General features: G+C 35.5%; 1 protein-coding gene and 1 long non-coding RNA gene across 3 annotated transcripts; both read left to right on the plus strand.

Annotated features, from left to right (window-relative positions):
- Positions 1-406: 406 nt before the first annotated feature.
- On the plus strand, positions 407-1685 carry LOC149622696 (uncharacterized). The gene is made up of 2 exons (XM_089853503.1): positions 407-845; positions 1489-1685. Exons 1-2 carry the CDS (start codon positions 407-409, stop codon positions 1683-1685), a joined length of 636 nt encoding a protein of 211 aa, XP_089709629.1.
- A 2791-nt stretch (positions 1686-4476) lies between these two features.
- Positions 4477-6125, plus strand: LOC149622697 (uncharacterized). Of its 2 annotated transcripts, none has more exons than XR_016374963.1 (3): positions 4477-4767; positions 4872-5093; positions 5170-6125. It is a non-coding gene; the product is annotated as an uncharacterized LOC149622697 (long non-coding RNA). The 2 variants fall into 2 exon arrangements; XR_016374964.1 differs by having other exon boundaries at positions 4477-4619; positions 4708-5093.
- Positions 6126-16354: the final 10229 nt, after the last annotated feature.

The raw sequence follows: 16354 nt of genomic DNA on the forward strand, positions 1-16354 counted from the left end.
ACCTAGCATACCAGTCAAGTGGGGGGAGCAACAGAAAATTTTAAAGCACAGTCTTGCGATTAGTCTTGGAATTTGGGCCTCAAATTACAAACTCTAATCTGTTTGGTACACATCAACGTCAACGTAAATGTTCAATGTGATTACCATTGTGGTGCAGGTACTCTTCATCTGCCCATGTCTTGCAATAACTTTACAAGCAAAAAACTCATGAATATCGTGCTTTTTATCGCGTCTCAAATGGCGTCTCAAATGGCTTCTCAATCTAGGGTTGAGTTGATTGAGACATCGCGAGGAGGGTATTCACTTATTTACAAGGGTTATAAGTTTAGAAAAACCAAGAATAGGGATAGAAAAACGGATTTTAAATGTACTTTAGAGTTGTGTAAGGCGCGTGTTACCCTTATTGATGGCGATAAAATATATTAATGACAAAAATGCTGTGCATACGCATTCCGCTACACCAGTTGCTATCGAATCGTCACGGTTTAAGGAACGTATTAAATCGAAACTAAGAAAAGAGCCTTTGAAGACCATGCCACAGATCTACAATGCCGTGAGAAGTGATTTTCTAAGACAATCTGGAGACGAAGAAGCAGCTGCAGTTCGTGAAGCCGCCACGGTATCATACAACAGTATTAAATCAACTATTTACCGTGAAAAACGCAAAATTTTTCCATCCCAACCGGCTCATCGAAAAGATATTAAACTCGAAGGAGAATGGACTGAAACTATTGATCAGAGGAATTTTCTTCTTTGTGATGCTGGCCAAGAAGATCGAATACTTATTTTCGGGACTGATACCGTGCTTCGAAGGGTCTGCGATGCAAAAACATTGTTCATGGATGGTACTTTCAAATCCGTTCCCTAGTTATTCAGCCAACTATATACCATCCGCTGCGAAATAAATGGCGTGATGTTTCCCTGGTTATTTGCGCTTCTTCCTGATAAAAAGTCAAGCACGTACGTTAAAATGTTTGATTTAATCAAAGCAAAAGCATCACTACTCAATCTAACGTTCGCCCCGAAGAAGTTTCAACTGGATTTCGAAATTTCTATGCTGAACGCAATTTCTGCGTAATTTCCAACATGCTTCAAGGATAGGCTGCTTTTTCCATTACACTCAAGCAATTTACCGTAAAGCGGTAGACGTTGGACTGAGGCCCGAGTAAAACATCGTTCCTGGTGATCCTGAAATCAAGAGACTGGTTCGACGACTATCAGCGCTGCCTCTTGTGAAACCTGAAGAACTGGACAACGTGTGGGAATTAATTTACGAAACGAAACCATCTCACAATTCAAAAGTTGATGCTCTTCTGAACTACTTCGTTGAAACCTGGCTAGATGACTTGGATGCTAGGCTCGATAGAACAATATGGAATCACTGGTGGAACTGTGGAAAGCGAACTACGAATAATATGGAGGGATGGCATCATGCACTAAACAAGAGGGCGGGTCGCATACATCCAAAAATATTTGAATTAATTGAAGTTCTGAAGGAAGAAGAAGTCAAGGTAGTGGACGATTTGAAACTTCTTCGGAATGGAAGGATTATCCGTAGGCGTGATCCAACTTACAGCCAACTGGACAAGCGTCTTGTCGATCTCAAGTTAAGACTTCAAAATTCAGATTTAACTTGGATTGAATATGTAGACGCGGCTAGTCATCTTGTAAAATATTGCGACTGAAATAGTTATAACAAATGCATTTTATTGCGCCTGAAATAGTTATAACAAATGCATTTTATTGCGCCTGAAATAGTTATAACAAATGTATTTTACCTTTATGTCAAAATGAAGTTTTTTATGAATATGGTATATTAGAAAATCTCATCTTAATAAGTCGGCGAAATGAGTCCCGTTTGGCGGCGAAATGAAAAGCGGCGAATCGGGACCAGACCTTTAAGGTACCATCCCTAAATAGACTCGTCAGAGAACAGTACCTTAATCCTCGTAAACATCATGTTCAATCTGCACTGGTTTGAATACACTGGCATTTTGCTAAGAGACGAGACTAATTAATTTCGATCCTAACTGCTACGAAACGACGATTTGTTTTCACTACGGCCTTTCTTCTCGGTTCCACAGACAACTCGGACATTTCTGCTTCGAAGTTATTCCCAAAGAAATCTACATGTTTTCTTTATTTTGTTCAAAGTTTAAGGTTAGGGGGCCAACCATTATTACAATGGTTTCTTTTTTCAGTATTTGTGCCTTTTTAACAGGCGTATTGTTACAATTGTAACACTACAGACCTTGTATTTCAAATGGGACCGGCAATACCGCAATGCTGATCCGAAAACCCGGATGGTAATTGTTTGGACCTATAGGGTGAGGACATTGGAGGACTAAACATACCGTGGTGTCACGTGTCGAACGTTAAAGCGACCTTCACCACTATACACACCATGACCTGCTCAAGCTGGCAAATCTTTGAAAACTCAACTTTGAGCGCTTTGAGGAACTTCCGGTCTCTTTAGATATACAGGGTCTTTCAGTGTAGCTAAGTAGTAGAATTACAGTAGTTGGTCTCGTTTCCAAGCAAAATGCCAACTTATTCTAACCAGGAAAAATTGGACAGCACGTTTATTTTGGGTGAAGGTCGCGGTATCGTTCAACCAGAGAGAATTTACACATGTGTAAAATTCTCTCATTAATTTTTTCAATTAATTTAGAAGGAATGGATCGATTAACAGTAAAATCAGTTGATTGAATTTTATATTGATTAAGGATTAAATGGATAAAAATAACTAAAACAATTGCAATATCTGAAATTTCATTCAAATGATAAACCTCACACATATAGACATAGCTTTCGTTGTTTTCAGTTTCAATTAAGCTATTGGAATTTACCTGGATAAAAAACTCCAAAGAGAAATGAAAAAAGTATAGAAAAAAATTGTAAAAATTTAAAAACATGATAAAACTTGTCGGTTAATTATGAAAATTCATAAAGATCTCGTCTAACCGATTAATCTTTTTTTATACATTTTCCGACATACTTTGAAGCATCTATTTTTTCACTATTGTATGGTTTGTTTGTAGGCGTATTTTTATGTCAGTTTTTGAAACCTTAGCTAAATCTAGTATACACAATTGTAAAAAATACACAATACAATAAGAAACGTTGAAATGCCCATTTTTTTCTCACTGCTGAATGGTTTGACTGTAGGCGTATTCTTATGTTAAAGTTTTTAAAACGTGAGCTAAAAACTAGTATACATAATATCACGAAGAAAAGTTTGAAGATTTATCTAAGATCTCGTACGCATTCTTGGTACTTTAGAAGTTAATGCTTTAAGGGTACATAGGTTCATCAAAACTATAATTATCTTTCTAATAAGTTTTGCCATGGGCTCATTATTTATCTTTACATCCTCTTTTAAGACAACTGTCAATATACCTTTTGTGGAGAATGTTTGACCGCCTGACATTAAAAGGAGATTGCTGTCTCTGCATTTTAATCTTCTGTCGAAAACACAGTTCTTTTGTTATACCGACTGTTAATTTGAGGGCAACGATTGGACCTCTTAAGAGCTATTGTCATACGTGTTTCAGCATGCCACCACCCTCAGTCATGTGATTTATATTCTATAGCTAATATACTGAGTAAAGGACTTTGAAAAGTATATAAACCGCACTCCAACCATTTGGAGAATCATCATTTAGGAAACTATCTTCTAGATAACATAAAGTCTGTAGTAGTTGACTTTGAGTATCTACACGGGAAGGATGAAAAATGCAACCTCGCAGGCAATCTGATAGTTAATGAACTAAGTTGTGCTACTGTTACTAAAATGCCAGGAATATTGTCATGGATATTTTTACCGCCTTATAGTCAATCTACGCTTCCTTCGTCTACACAACGACTCAATAGCTACATCACCAGAAATTTTCACGGAATCTCATTTGGATGAGGAGAAACGCCTTATCATAATCTTCGTCGCTGTCTCATGTTAGGTACCCGGTTCGCAGACCGTATATATTGCAAGGGTAATCAAAAATGTTTCTTTCTTTTTAATATTTTAAATAAAGAAGTCATAAATTTGAATGACGTGGATTGACCAAAGGCCATGGATATAGAAGGTGAGACACGTGTCACCTGTCTCTATGATCATCAAAGAAACACGTTAGCCCGTCATCGTCCGTGAGCATTGGAAAAGTGCCTTTAATACGCTGATTTCGTAAACCAGAACTAGGACAGTATAAATTTTATGCTAATAGTGTAAAATTTAAAAAATTAAAGTTAAGTTTATTGCATTTAAATATGGATTTCTTATTGGCATACAAAATAATAGATCATAAAGGAGAACGGTTTTCGTAATTGTTAGTTTGTATAATGTACACTTTTTTATAATGGTCCTCTTTAATTAAAATAAGAATATTTTCAAAGCTAATGCATACGTCACAGATGGGGGGGGGGGTTTATTGGGGGTAAACATCTCAAAAAATTGGTTTGCGGGGGGGGGTAGTAAATACCTTCGTATAACGGGTAGATACTCGAGCATCAAGCCATCTTATGCGTTAGCATCTCGGTCTGCGAAGACTGCATTGACGAAACGTCCCTCGATTTTAATTGTATTAAATGTAATCAATTTGGGCCTCGCAAACAACGCTTCACAGGTGACAAACCCGTGTTTCCTCCTATGCACCTTACGTAATATGTAATTCTTTTTTTGTAAAAATGTCCCTTAAAATGTGTGCTAAATAGAAAACATATGAAACGGTCTAGCCATATTCGTGTATACTTTACTCTGAAATGTTCAGATCGGTAAGTTTTTTAGCATAATAAGCAATATTCCGGTATATTTCATTCATCTGACCACGTCTCTTTCGGTATGGCCGAAAATGTTCATGGAAACCTCAAAAAACTAGGGTATGTCCCCATGCCACGTACGAGTCATCTACACTGCCCTCATTGTGATGGGACTTTAAAAGACGTGCCTGACTGCGGCCAATTAAATTATTTCTGCACATCACGTGATTGTGCGCACTTCAGACGTTGTGTTTTAGTTCAGTCTAAAAACCTTATCCGTATGTCGACCCAAAAAAAGCGAAGACATCTTCTTGACGAGCGAAACTTTTGTACTCTGTGCGGTGAGTTTAAATACCGAATTAAGGACTTGTGTCCGTGTTACAATTGGAAAGATGATTCACCAGAGATTTAAATCAGGTACAGCAGTGACTTTCGAGATGAAATAGAATTGTGGAAGCATCATAGTTAATATAAATCAACTTTTGCTTCATAAAAAAGGGTATGTTTCACTTTGCATTATAACAATGTTTGTATTTTAATCCATATTCATGTGTATTTTAGCCTGTATTCAGCTATAACTTTTGCATGTATTTTATATAAATCCCTTGTAGTTTAGTAATATTCGTATGAAATTCCGTATTCGTTAGTGCAGGGTAAAATTGTTTTTTTTTGGGAGGATTATATAAATGCCAGTATTTTAATCAATATTCATGTGTATTTTAGTAGTAGTCAGCTATAATTTTTGCATGTAATGTATATAAATCCCTTGTAATTTAGTATCATTTGTATGAAATTCAGCATTAGTTTATAATAAGCCACTAGTGTATGGTAAAATTGGTGTTTTTTAGGTAGTATTAAGGAAATGCCAGTATTTTAATAAATATTCATGTGTATTTTAGCCAGAATTCAGCTATAACTTTTGCATGTATTTTATATAAATCCCTTGTAGTTTAGTAATATTCGTATGGAATTCAGTATTAATTTCTAATAAGACACTTGTGCAGGGTAAAAATCGTGTCTTTTAGGTAGTTTTATATAAATGCCAGTATTTTAATCAATATTCATGTGTATTTTAGTAGTAATCGTATGAAAAACCGTTAGTAATCAAACTCTGATTCTTCAACCTATACAACTAGAATAACCTAGCATAAGCCTGTGTTTCAGGATCTAGCATAGAATAACCTAGCATAGACCAATCATTCCTGATCTAACATAGAATAACTTAGCAGAAGCCTATCTTTCTTTAGGATCTACCATAGAATAACCTAGCATAAGACTATATTTTGTCAGCATTTACCAAAGAATATACCTAGCAAAAGCCTATCTTTCAAGAACTAATACAGCATATAGGCCTACCAGGATCTACCATAGAATAAGCCTAAGCCTATCTTTCACGATCTACCATAGAACGTCTGAACATGGATACGTATAAATAAAAAAGCCGATGGAATGTCTTAACACGTTTGTGTGAGTCATAAATCACTCCAAATACAGATTCCATTGATAACAATACAAATGGTTTAGCCACGCCCCCTTTTAAGGTCCTAAACCACCTGGTATGTAGCCAATTGAAGAAAGGACAATAAAATAAGCATCAGTCAATATACCCTCAGGCTAAATATCAACCCCAGGCTTCCAAGAAAATCTCTCGATAAAGATGATTAGGTCATCACCTTTCAAGCCGTAAAGACCTGTCGCAAAGAATGTCCACCAATGTCGGAGATCGTGTTTTAGATTACCGCGTGAGATATTATTTTTAAATCTTACGCAAGGCATTAAGTTGTTCTTTGATATACAACGCGTTAAGTCGTTTTCTCGCGTAGAGTTCTAAAACTAATTTTTCGAGATCTTTAGTTTTGACTTTGAAGGTATGATAAAGTTATTCGGTGTTTTCACTTACAGTTGATTGTTGAGATTTGGTTGTGGAGTAGGTGGTTGAATATGAGATTGAGCAAATGAGTCCCTAATTCTGTTCAAAACGGTCTGGGCAAGATGGGATTCGTGACGAAAAACCTGGAAAACCCACAAAGATGGCGGCCACTGTTAAGGCGGGGGAGCCTAGTTTTTGCGTTTTCTCTCTTTTTTTTGGAGGAACACCTGTCAATATTTGATTTTGTATGCTTAAATGTAAGAATAAATTTATAAAGACCATAATATAAGGTGAGAAATATTTATCTCACAAGAACAATGAAGACTAATTTGTGTTAATAGAAAAGTCAGCAAACAAACCACCAGTCAATTAAAATATATACAATTTTACAAATTTAAAATTATTTAATGTAACCATAAGGTGCTGTAGTATAATCGGGGAAAACGCGAACTTTATCTACGACCACCTGATATGTTTTGGTCTGTTCTATCGTAATTAAAGTATGATTGGGTAGCCGTCGTCCAGAAATAAACTCAGTACAAGCGCCCACTGGTCCCGCAAATACCTAATCACGCGCATTACGTACGTATCAAATATATTTTAGTGTGTAAAATTATATATATTTGTATAGATTTTTGCCATTAAAATTTTTAATATGTTAATTATAATTAGTTTTATTTCAATAAGAATAAAATTTGCCACTTATAATTTTTTACTTTATATTATGGTCTTCACTATAAACGTACAAACCTACAAAATCATCCTTTGTTATCTATAAAAAGTGTAGAGAGAACGTAAAAACCCGTCTCCCCGCCTTTACAGTGGCCGCAACCTTTGTACGCCATCAGGGTAAACAAAAACTAAATTCTGTCCAAGTACCCATTGGTCCCAAAATACGCCGCCGAAACTGTTAGGCGTAGATAGAAGACTTCAAAACTTGTCAAGTTCGACATGTGGACTATACTGTATTGCCTATATAATACAAAGAACAAAAAGAAAGAGCCACGAATCATTCATGAAGCGTTTTGGTCGAGATTATTTGAAAAATGACATCATTGTTACAAACATGTTGAAACGAGCCCGTAATGAATAACTTAATCCTTTTGTTAAAAAATACTCTTTGTGATTTCTTTTGTATCTTTAAAATATAAATGTGTCACCTTTAATACTGTTTTCTTTTATTTCATATATTAAGGAATGGGGGGGGGGGGTAGGAATGTGTTTGGAATGTGAGAGGGGGAGGTAAAAAAGGGGGGGAAATGTTTGGCAGATGTACAAATCGGATATTCCCATAATCATTTTCATTCCTCATCATGAACTCAGAGCTGCAAAGATATCGTACTTTTAACTCCTGGCCCTCAAGACGGAAAGTATATAAAAACTTTAAGCAGAGCGGGATTTTATTCCCTACATACCGACGATCTAGTACAGTGCGTCGAATGCGACGGAATATTATTAGCATGGAAACCCGATGATAATCCTTACGAAGAACATTTAAAACATTTCCCTAAATGCAACTTTATTAGCGGTGGGCAAACAAAAAATATACCCTTCAGTTTTGATGAAACAGAAACATACACCAAAAATATAAATAACGACATTAAAACCGAGGAAAAAACACCCGAAAAACCCATGGAAAACACTGAAGAACTTTATCATACCTTTAAAGTTAAAACTAAAGATCTCGAAAGACTAGTCCTAGAACTCTACGTTAGAAAACAACTTAACGCTTTGTATATCAAAGAACGACTTGATGCCTTGCGTAAGATTTAAAAATAATATTAAAATTTATCTTCTTCCTTACGAAGATAGACGAAATTATTTTAGAATTAATCAAATACATTTTAATATGAAAATTGAAAAAATATCTTTAATATTAAAACCTATACTTTTAAAGAAAATAAATAACTTTTCACTTTATATTATGGTCTTCATTTTTTTCACTTTACATTATGGTCTTCATTTATATCTTTAAATAATATCCCCACCAAAAAAAGACGAGAGAGCGAAAAAACACGACTCCTCCGACTTAACAGTGGCCGCCATCTTGTACGCCATACTGGCTGCATACTCTCTAACATTTAAACTTGGCAATTTCTACGTGACTACTGTTGTCATGAGAAACACAGAAATAGCAAATGACCCATTGTTCCCTGTAATGTATTTGTTACACCAAAACAAATTTGGGATTGTACACGCGAAATTTTGGAGAAATTTAGTTTTAGAATTAAAATATGACGAACTGGGAAAGAATTGTCCTATTGTAACAGATCGTGAAAGAGGAATTATTGATGCAATCAAAAATAGTTGTGTTACAGCCTCTGAAAACCTCTTACTTTGCCACAACCACATCATTGATGATGTGACTTATTGGTTTCGTCGTAATGGGGGTGATAATGTAGATATCCAAGGCTGCAATTACCATGTGCATGAGTTACTAAAATGCGAGACTATTGAGTCATTTGATGAACTTTATGATGAGTTTCGTAAAAAATGGACCGAAAAATTTCGAGAATATGTCGATAGAAGCATAATGGAAGACATTAGAAATCATGCTATCGCAGCTCAATATTTGCGATTCGCCGCGTTTCAAGAGAAGATTCCAACAAACAATCTTAGTGAATCGTTTCATAAACAATTAAAGGACAAAACAAAGAACTTGGAAGTCAATTTCGATGAAGCTGTGTTGATTTTTACTTTATTACAGCAGTTTTATTTGTTTGAATATAATAGAACATACAAAAACCACTTGAAAGAAAGTCTTGAGGTTGAAGTTTTAAATCTTCATCTAAATGTTGATATACCCCCAATTTCGGATATAGTGCAATCGGTGAAATCTGGGTTATATTCTGGTTCCGGAGATGACCCCCCTCTGTTGCTTAAAAAGGCAGAAAGCAGATTATCATTTAAAATGTTGGCTGAAATGAGTGTCGAAAATGGATTAATTGAGTTTTGCCCTCATTTACACGTATTTAAAGTTAGAAATCCTTTTCATGAAAGCCGAGCTTACCTTGTAAACGCTACAGATGCGCGGAGAGAGTGCTCTTGCAAATACGCAAAAGGACAATGCTCCCATCTCTTAGCGGTCAAAATGGTTTGTGAGAAAGCTGCTCCTATTGCGAAAAATCCAGTTTATTCGCTGTTCGATAGTTACAAGGTATCTACTACAGGTAAAAGAGGTCGTAAAGGAAATTTTCCCGACCTCGTAGATTACACTATTTTGGACGCCCCTGACTCAATAAACGCCAGAAGTCAAATTGAGTCTTTGCCTCGTCAATGTTCGAATGAAGATATATTACACTCTGGGATTGATGATCGCATATTTGCTGGAAACGTGGAAGCCTGCAAAAACCAAAGATCTGAACATTTTGAATTAAATCAAAAATGCCCCGTTTACTAAATCCAAAGAAATGAATTTAAATTGTAAAGTAGAGGGTGAAATGAAAAGTTTAACTATTAAGACCAGTAAAAACATAATTCCTTTATCCGCAGGCTTAGGCTCGTCAGAAAACAAAGTTGAAACCCATATGAAAAATAAGGTTGTTGAACCAGTTAGAAGTAGGGGCCATAAACGGGTCTTTCAAAAGAGTGATGAAAATGAAGAGCCAGATTGGGGTCCCAAATATTTTTGCCGTGATGATCTGAGGTATGAAGAAATGATAAAGGGTAAGAGTTTTGAATGTCTAAGGCCAGAAACACCCATCGAGATACCAGTTTTGGAGAGCGCCTTTAAAAACATTTTACTGCTTGGAAATAGGTCTGACACAATATTTGTCGGTACTGCTAATTACTTTCTTTCACAAGGCAGCCTTTTGTCCACAGCTGTACCTATCGACTATTTAGATGAGACCTCAAAATCCCAAAAGATTTTGGCATTCTTTTTAATTCCATCTTACGAAATAGAAAATCATTTCATGCTTGGCGTAGCGTTTAAACAAAGCAAGACAATAACGATTTTGGATCCTGCCCGAGAGGTCCTTGATCTTAATAACTTGCAAGAAGAATTTGAAACTCTTGGTGCTATTTCAAAAGTAGCATTTAATCTGCGACGTCCAAAATGGGAGAAGCAATTGTGTAATGGCTTTCCATAAACTACAAATTAATTTGATTTTGGGTTGTACTGTGTTTTATATGCATACCTATCCATTAATAAGATACTTACTGGAAAAGATGCTAAGTTTGACAGCATAGTCTTACGAAAATGGATATTATTTTTACTAAGCCCATCTGAAATTTCTTCATCAGAAATTCAAGATATTTCAGGTGTAAAGAGTGGAAAAGAACGTAGAACTAGTTTGGAAAATGTTCCAAGAAAACAAAGCAAAAGCGATGCCCCTATCGACCCTACCATTGAATATGTAAGGTCTGGAATACAAAAAACTACTGATCTTGTTGGTTGTTTAAGAACAGAATTTGATTTTGACCATTTCGAATGTGACAGATCTTGCGAGAAAAAATTAACACGTCGTTGAAATATAGTCTCTAAGGCCTGGAAAGCAAATAGTTTTTTCCTTTTGGACGAAGCTATTAATGCTCTCCTGAAAGTTTTGGAAATGGACGCTGTTTTTTTGGTTGTTCCTGTTGGTGTTTACCAATTCATGTTTATTGAAGACGAAGGTGAAAGCAAATTGCAGGTGCAACGTTTTTTCCAAAGATGTCACCGTGCTTTTATAGGCCAAAATGACCGCGATTTAATCATGGTTATTCCACGAGATGTGGGCTCGTCTGATCATTGGTTTCTTGGTGTTATCCGTAAAAATGGTAAGATTACAGTTTTTGATTATTTGAGAACGTCGCTAGAAGTGCTAAACAATCACAAGGCGAAAATGATTGAGTTTGCGAATTTACATTTCAACAACCAAATACGGGAAGAAAATTTTGAATTGGAATATGTCACTGAAACAATCCCTAAACAGTCCAACAGTTTTGATTGTGGCATTTACGCAGTTTCAAATGCGTTTAATATTTTAAAAAATAAGGACCGAAAAGACTGGAAGATGAATTTGGATAGTTTTCAAGGCCGTAAATGGATTTACCATTTGGTGAAAAAATATGAAGAAGGAACTCGTTCATACGAAGAGTTAAAAGAGATCGGTCTGTTCGGGTAAATTATTTAATTCAAATTCTTTAACACATTTGAAGAATATACACAGCCATTATTCAAAACGTAAGGAAATAATTTTTCAGTACTTTAAATAACTGAATAAATGAAACAGTAGATCATGTACATTTTAAATTGGAAAAACGCTGGTTAATATGAAATGATAAATATATACCTCAAATGTTTTTAAAAGTCGCGAAGTTGTTTCAGTGACAAAAATTATTTTCTTGTTAGCTTTGAAAAGTCTAGATACGACGCTTTGCCACTTGCAACTTTTGCGTTTCACAATATTTAAAAAGTAATTTTTGATAGCTATACTGATTCATTTCCTGTTATTATTTCCTGATAAATATACTTCCTAGTTAGGAAAAAGAGACACTTATTTAAATGTTTTCACAATTTCGTAGTCAGAAATTCTGAATAGGTCTTGAAGAATGTTTTATGTATTCTCGAACTAAAGATTCTATAAAAACCCAAAATAAGTTTAAAAAAAAAATCCAGTTTCTAAATGAAGTGAAACCGGTCTACTGGTGGATATTCTTGGTACCTATATTCGATTCAGTCAACTGACCCTCTGGTAATAGAGCTATAAGAGTGGGAATAATAAACACCGCAGATGAACCTGTTTACTTTCTGTTAAGTAATTCTATTACCTACTGGTTTATATATGAATTTGAATGAGCTGTAGTAGAAGTAGAGTTTTACAGAGAAAACTGTCTTTATGAAGCTCTACTTCTTTCTTCTAAGGTTGGGTTATACCTTGGAGTAGAGAAATTTACATTCTACTTCAAGTTTCTAGTATAACTGTCCCAGCTCTATTGGCAAGATTGTCCTGCCCAGTACTGATGAGCCTCAAATAAGGTGAAACCGTGTTCTATTTATAATCGTTTCTATTTATATGCAGCGTGAAAGAGAAAACGATGGAAGATTGGTTGAATTCGTGTCTAAGGCTGCGTTCAGCCAAAGAGGGTTTTGGCGAGGCATTTTGGGTGTTCTCGCTTTTCTTTTTTATTTGTTTGTTATATTTTCCTCCTAATATCCGGTTCTCCGTATTTCAACCAATAGAGCTATTTCAGAGGGGGTAATGGCTACGTCACCAATGCTATTTGCCCATAGAGAAAACCCTCATAAAATGGCCGCCCTACACTCAATGGCAGGCCCAATTTTCGTAGCAGACGAAATTTTTCCCCCACTGAAATAGCTCTATAAGAGGGCAAAGAAAGATGCGCGCGCACACCGGAAGCTTAGAGGAAAACTTTCAAAGCGAGAACACTAAAGCCAAGCCTTCTACTCCCCCTCTTTCTACCCTCTTTGGTTCAGCATAGCTCACCAAAAAAGACCGCGGATTTTGGAAAACTTTTACCCGTGAGCTCTGCCGTCATATTGACGTCATAGTTTTGCTGAACGCTTTTTCCAAGTCATCGGTGTTTTAAAAATGACGGTAGCTCAATAAAGGTATCAAGGCTTAACAAAACTTGTATGAAAACGTATTTATAAAGATAAATAAGAACAACTTTAATAATTAAAATTAGAAAGAATAACATATCTCTTAAAATTCTCGCGTGATCAGCTAGTTTCACGGCAATTAAATAGGTAGTTCCACCAGAATCTGCAAGAGCTATTTAATAATTTCTCCATGTTTTTTTTTGGCCAAGCTGAGGACTAGGCGTTACGTCACGCGATCCAAAAAACCAACTATTTTCTTGGTGACTGCGCTGGCTCAGCGCTGAGCAGCGTCACGTCAAAGTCCAAAAACAAAATCCGTTCAGTAGGACACGGCTAACAGCGCTTAGTCCTCTGAGCTCTCCTGAACGCAGTCTGTATCACGCAAAAACCTTAAATTGCTCTCAGAGTGGTAAATAAAAAACATCGTAAGTGTTAGCTTCTATTAGATGAAGGATACAACGTGCGATATCGTAGCGAATTTACTAAAGCAAGAAGACGTCATAACTGTGTCGGTTCTTTGGGATGTCGCCAAAGATAATTTAAGTCAAAATTTGTATAATAGATATTTCGATATACATAGGACATGCATTATAGACCAAAGGCTTTAATTTTTGTATTTTAATTGAAAAAATGATGAAAATAATAATAAAGGCTTTTTATTAGCATGCAATCTTTACGAATCGATTCTTCTTTACAAAGATGAACAAAATTTAATGATCAATTTATATGGTACTGTCCTTTTAACCGATGAAAGCGTAAGCATGAGTTTTAAACATTTAAATGTACCGCGAACACACTAACCCCATGTACGTGGGGTCACGTGATGTTAGGGCTAGCTTCACGGCGGCACCTACCTAGTACCTAGGTCTGGTAACTGTTCCTACTTTTCTTGTCGACTCGTGTTAAATTCGTGTCGTGTATGCGATTTGCGAACTTTGCGAAGTTGTGAACTTGTGACTGATCTATAGCGTACTGTTAATCTTTGTTGGTTAAAGTTGAGAAAAATTTATTACTTTTCTACCATTAATTATTGACCTAACTTATAGTTTTATTAGGTTAGAGAAATTATTGGTACGTTTCAAAGAGTAAATTTTGGAAGTTGTTCAACCAAGGCTTACGACTTGAGTCAGGAATTCAGGATAAAAAACAGTAAAATCGCAACTTTTGCGAAATATTTGATATTCATATCTGATTAATCTAAATGCCACTTGATCAAAAACAATAACATGATATGATCGCTACTTTTGCGAAATAATTTAAATCTAAAGGCCACTTGCAAGTTGCTTGAGCCAGAATAAATAATCAGCCTACTTTGGCGAAATAATTTAAATGCCACTTGAGCAAGAGTAATCACATGATATAATCGCTACTTTGGCGAAATAATTTAAATGCCACTTGAACAAGAGTTATCACATGATATAATCGCTACTTTGGCGAAATAATTTAAATGCCACTTGAGCAAGAATAGTCTCATGATAAATTCACTACTTTTGTGAAATTTTTTAAATCGAAAAAGTTGATGAGATTGTAAACGAGAATTTGATTTAGGCTGATACCGAGATGGCAAAAAATATTAAATCTCTTCAATCAGGAAATGTGGAACGTTTCACATTTGACACAGGTGTCACAACTAGTATTGACCTAAATTATGCCCATGAAATTTTAACAAAAGTAAAAGATGGAACCTTTAAAGGGAAAATGCTTGACAAGCTACCCTCTAAAGGCATAAAAGGTGGTGATGTTTTTGTCCTTTGTAACAGAGAGAACAGAAACGATAAAACAATTTTGAAAGATGATGGAATTGGATGGAGAAATAAGAGCAGTAAATTCTGCAAAAAAGGCAAGCTTCTCATTAGAAAGAGGTATTTCTATGTAAAAACTGCCAAAAGCGCATATTCAAATGAATTCCAACGAGATGTTTTCACATTGAATACATGTGTTGGCAGCCAACCTTATCTTGTTCATTACAAAGGCAATGAAAAGCTAAGTGTTAAAATTCCTCATGGTAATTCAAAAATTTTGAAACCATTCCTCTAAAGGAAAAAAGAAAGGCTAGCACTGAAGAAGTGGAACAAAGTATCTCTGACAGAAGAGATGAAATACCAAAAGACATTCCACAGGAGTAATTAGTTGAAGATGTACCAGAGAAATCAATTGGCCATGGGGAAGCTGGAGAGGCAACAAAATCTGATGTAGAAATTATTGTGGAAAAACAAGAAAACGTCATTAGTAATTCCAGGTTTTGTAGAGATTCACTATATGCAGTATTGGCTTTGAGAAATAGTGGATTTAACAATGATATTAAAAAAGTAAAAATAGAAAAAGAGCTCCAGATAATATTTGGTCTTCAACAAGCTGTAGATTTGGGAAAGCGTGTGCTTAAAAATTTCAGTAACAAATATTCTGTGAAACAGTTTATAGCACTGGAAAAAATCTGGGCAGTGGAATCTACATTACTGTTGTTTCTATGCGAAACACTGAACTTGAAAATGATCCTTTTTTATGTATACTATTTGCTACATGAAAATAAGTTTCCAGAAACTATCAGATTTTTCTGGCAAGAGTATGTTTGTAAACATTTGCAAATGGAAAAATGTTTTGGAAGTGTAGCTGTAGTGGGCGATTACACTGACAAACATTTGACAGAAATTGGCAATGGCGAAAATTGGTTGATATATTCTCCGGCCCAAAACCTCGATGGTGTAACTCGTTCTCTAATTGATGTTGAAAATTTTAATGTTGCAGGTTTGCAACAACAATTGAACGATCTCATTAATTGCGAATCAATTTAAAAATTTGATGAATTGCGTGCTCAATTTGAGGTAGAGAGCTGGGTTAACATTTCTGAGTTTCCTCATTCTGTTATTGACAATGCATTGAGAAATCACGCTATCGCAGCTCAATTTAAGGCGTATGATGCATTTAAAGACGAAATGCCTTATAATAAAACGCCAGAAAGATTTAACGACAATTTATTGCATGAGATCAAAATTAAAAATCTCCATTATGACCAAATTGTTCTAATTTTTCTCTTCAAACAGCTGAAGGCAATTCAAGAGTTTAATATCGCTTATGTTAGGAAAGATAAAATGAATCCAAAGAAAATAGTCAGTTTCTTTCCCATTAAGTTTTGTTCAGATGAAGATATTATCAAGTGTGTTGTCATGGGAGCGTATCCCTCTGAT

This window comes from Phalangium opilio, unplaced genomic scaffold (genome assembly GCF_054372755.1).
Source record: "Phalangium opilio isolate 3A_F unplaced genomic scaffold, DU_Popi_V2 ptg000118l_1, whole genome shotgun sequence".
Classification (NCBI taxonomy): domain Eukaryota; kingdom Metazoa; phylum Arthropoda; class Arachnida; order Opiliones; family Phalangiidae; genus Phalangium; species Phalangium opilio.

Coding starts and splice junctions, on each gene's coding strand:
- LOC149622696 (XM_089853503.1), top strand. CDS start 407: ATGGCGATAAAATATATTAATGACAAAAATGCTGTGCATACGCATTCC. Junction 846..1,488: donor AAAAACATTGTTCATGGATG/GTACTTTCAAAT, acceptor AATTAATTGAAG/TTCTGAAGGAAGAAGAAGTC.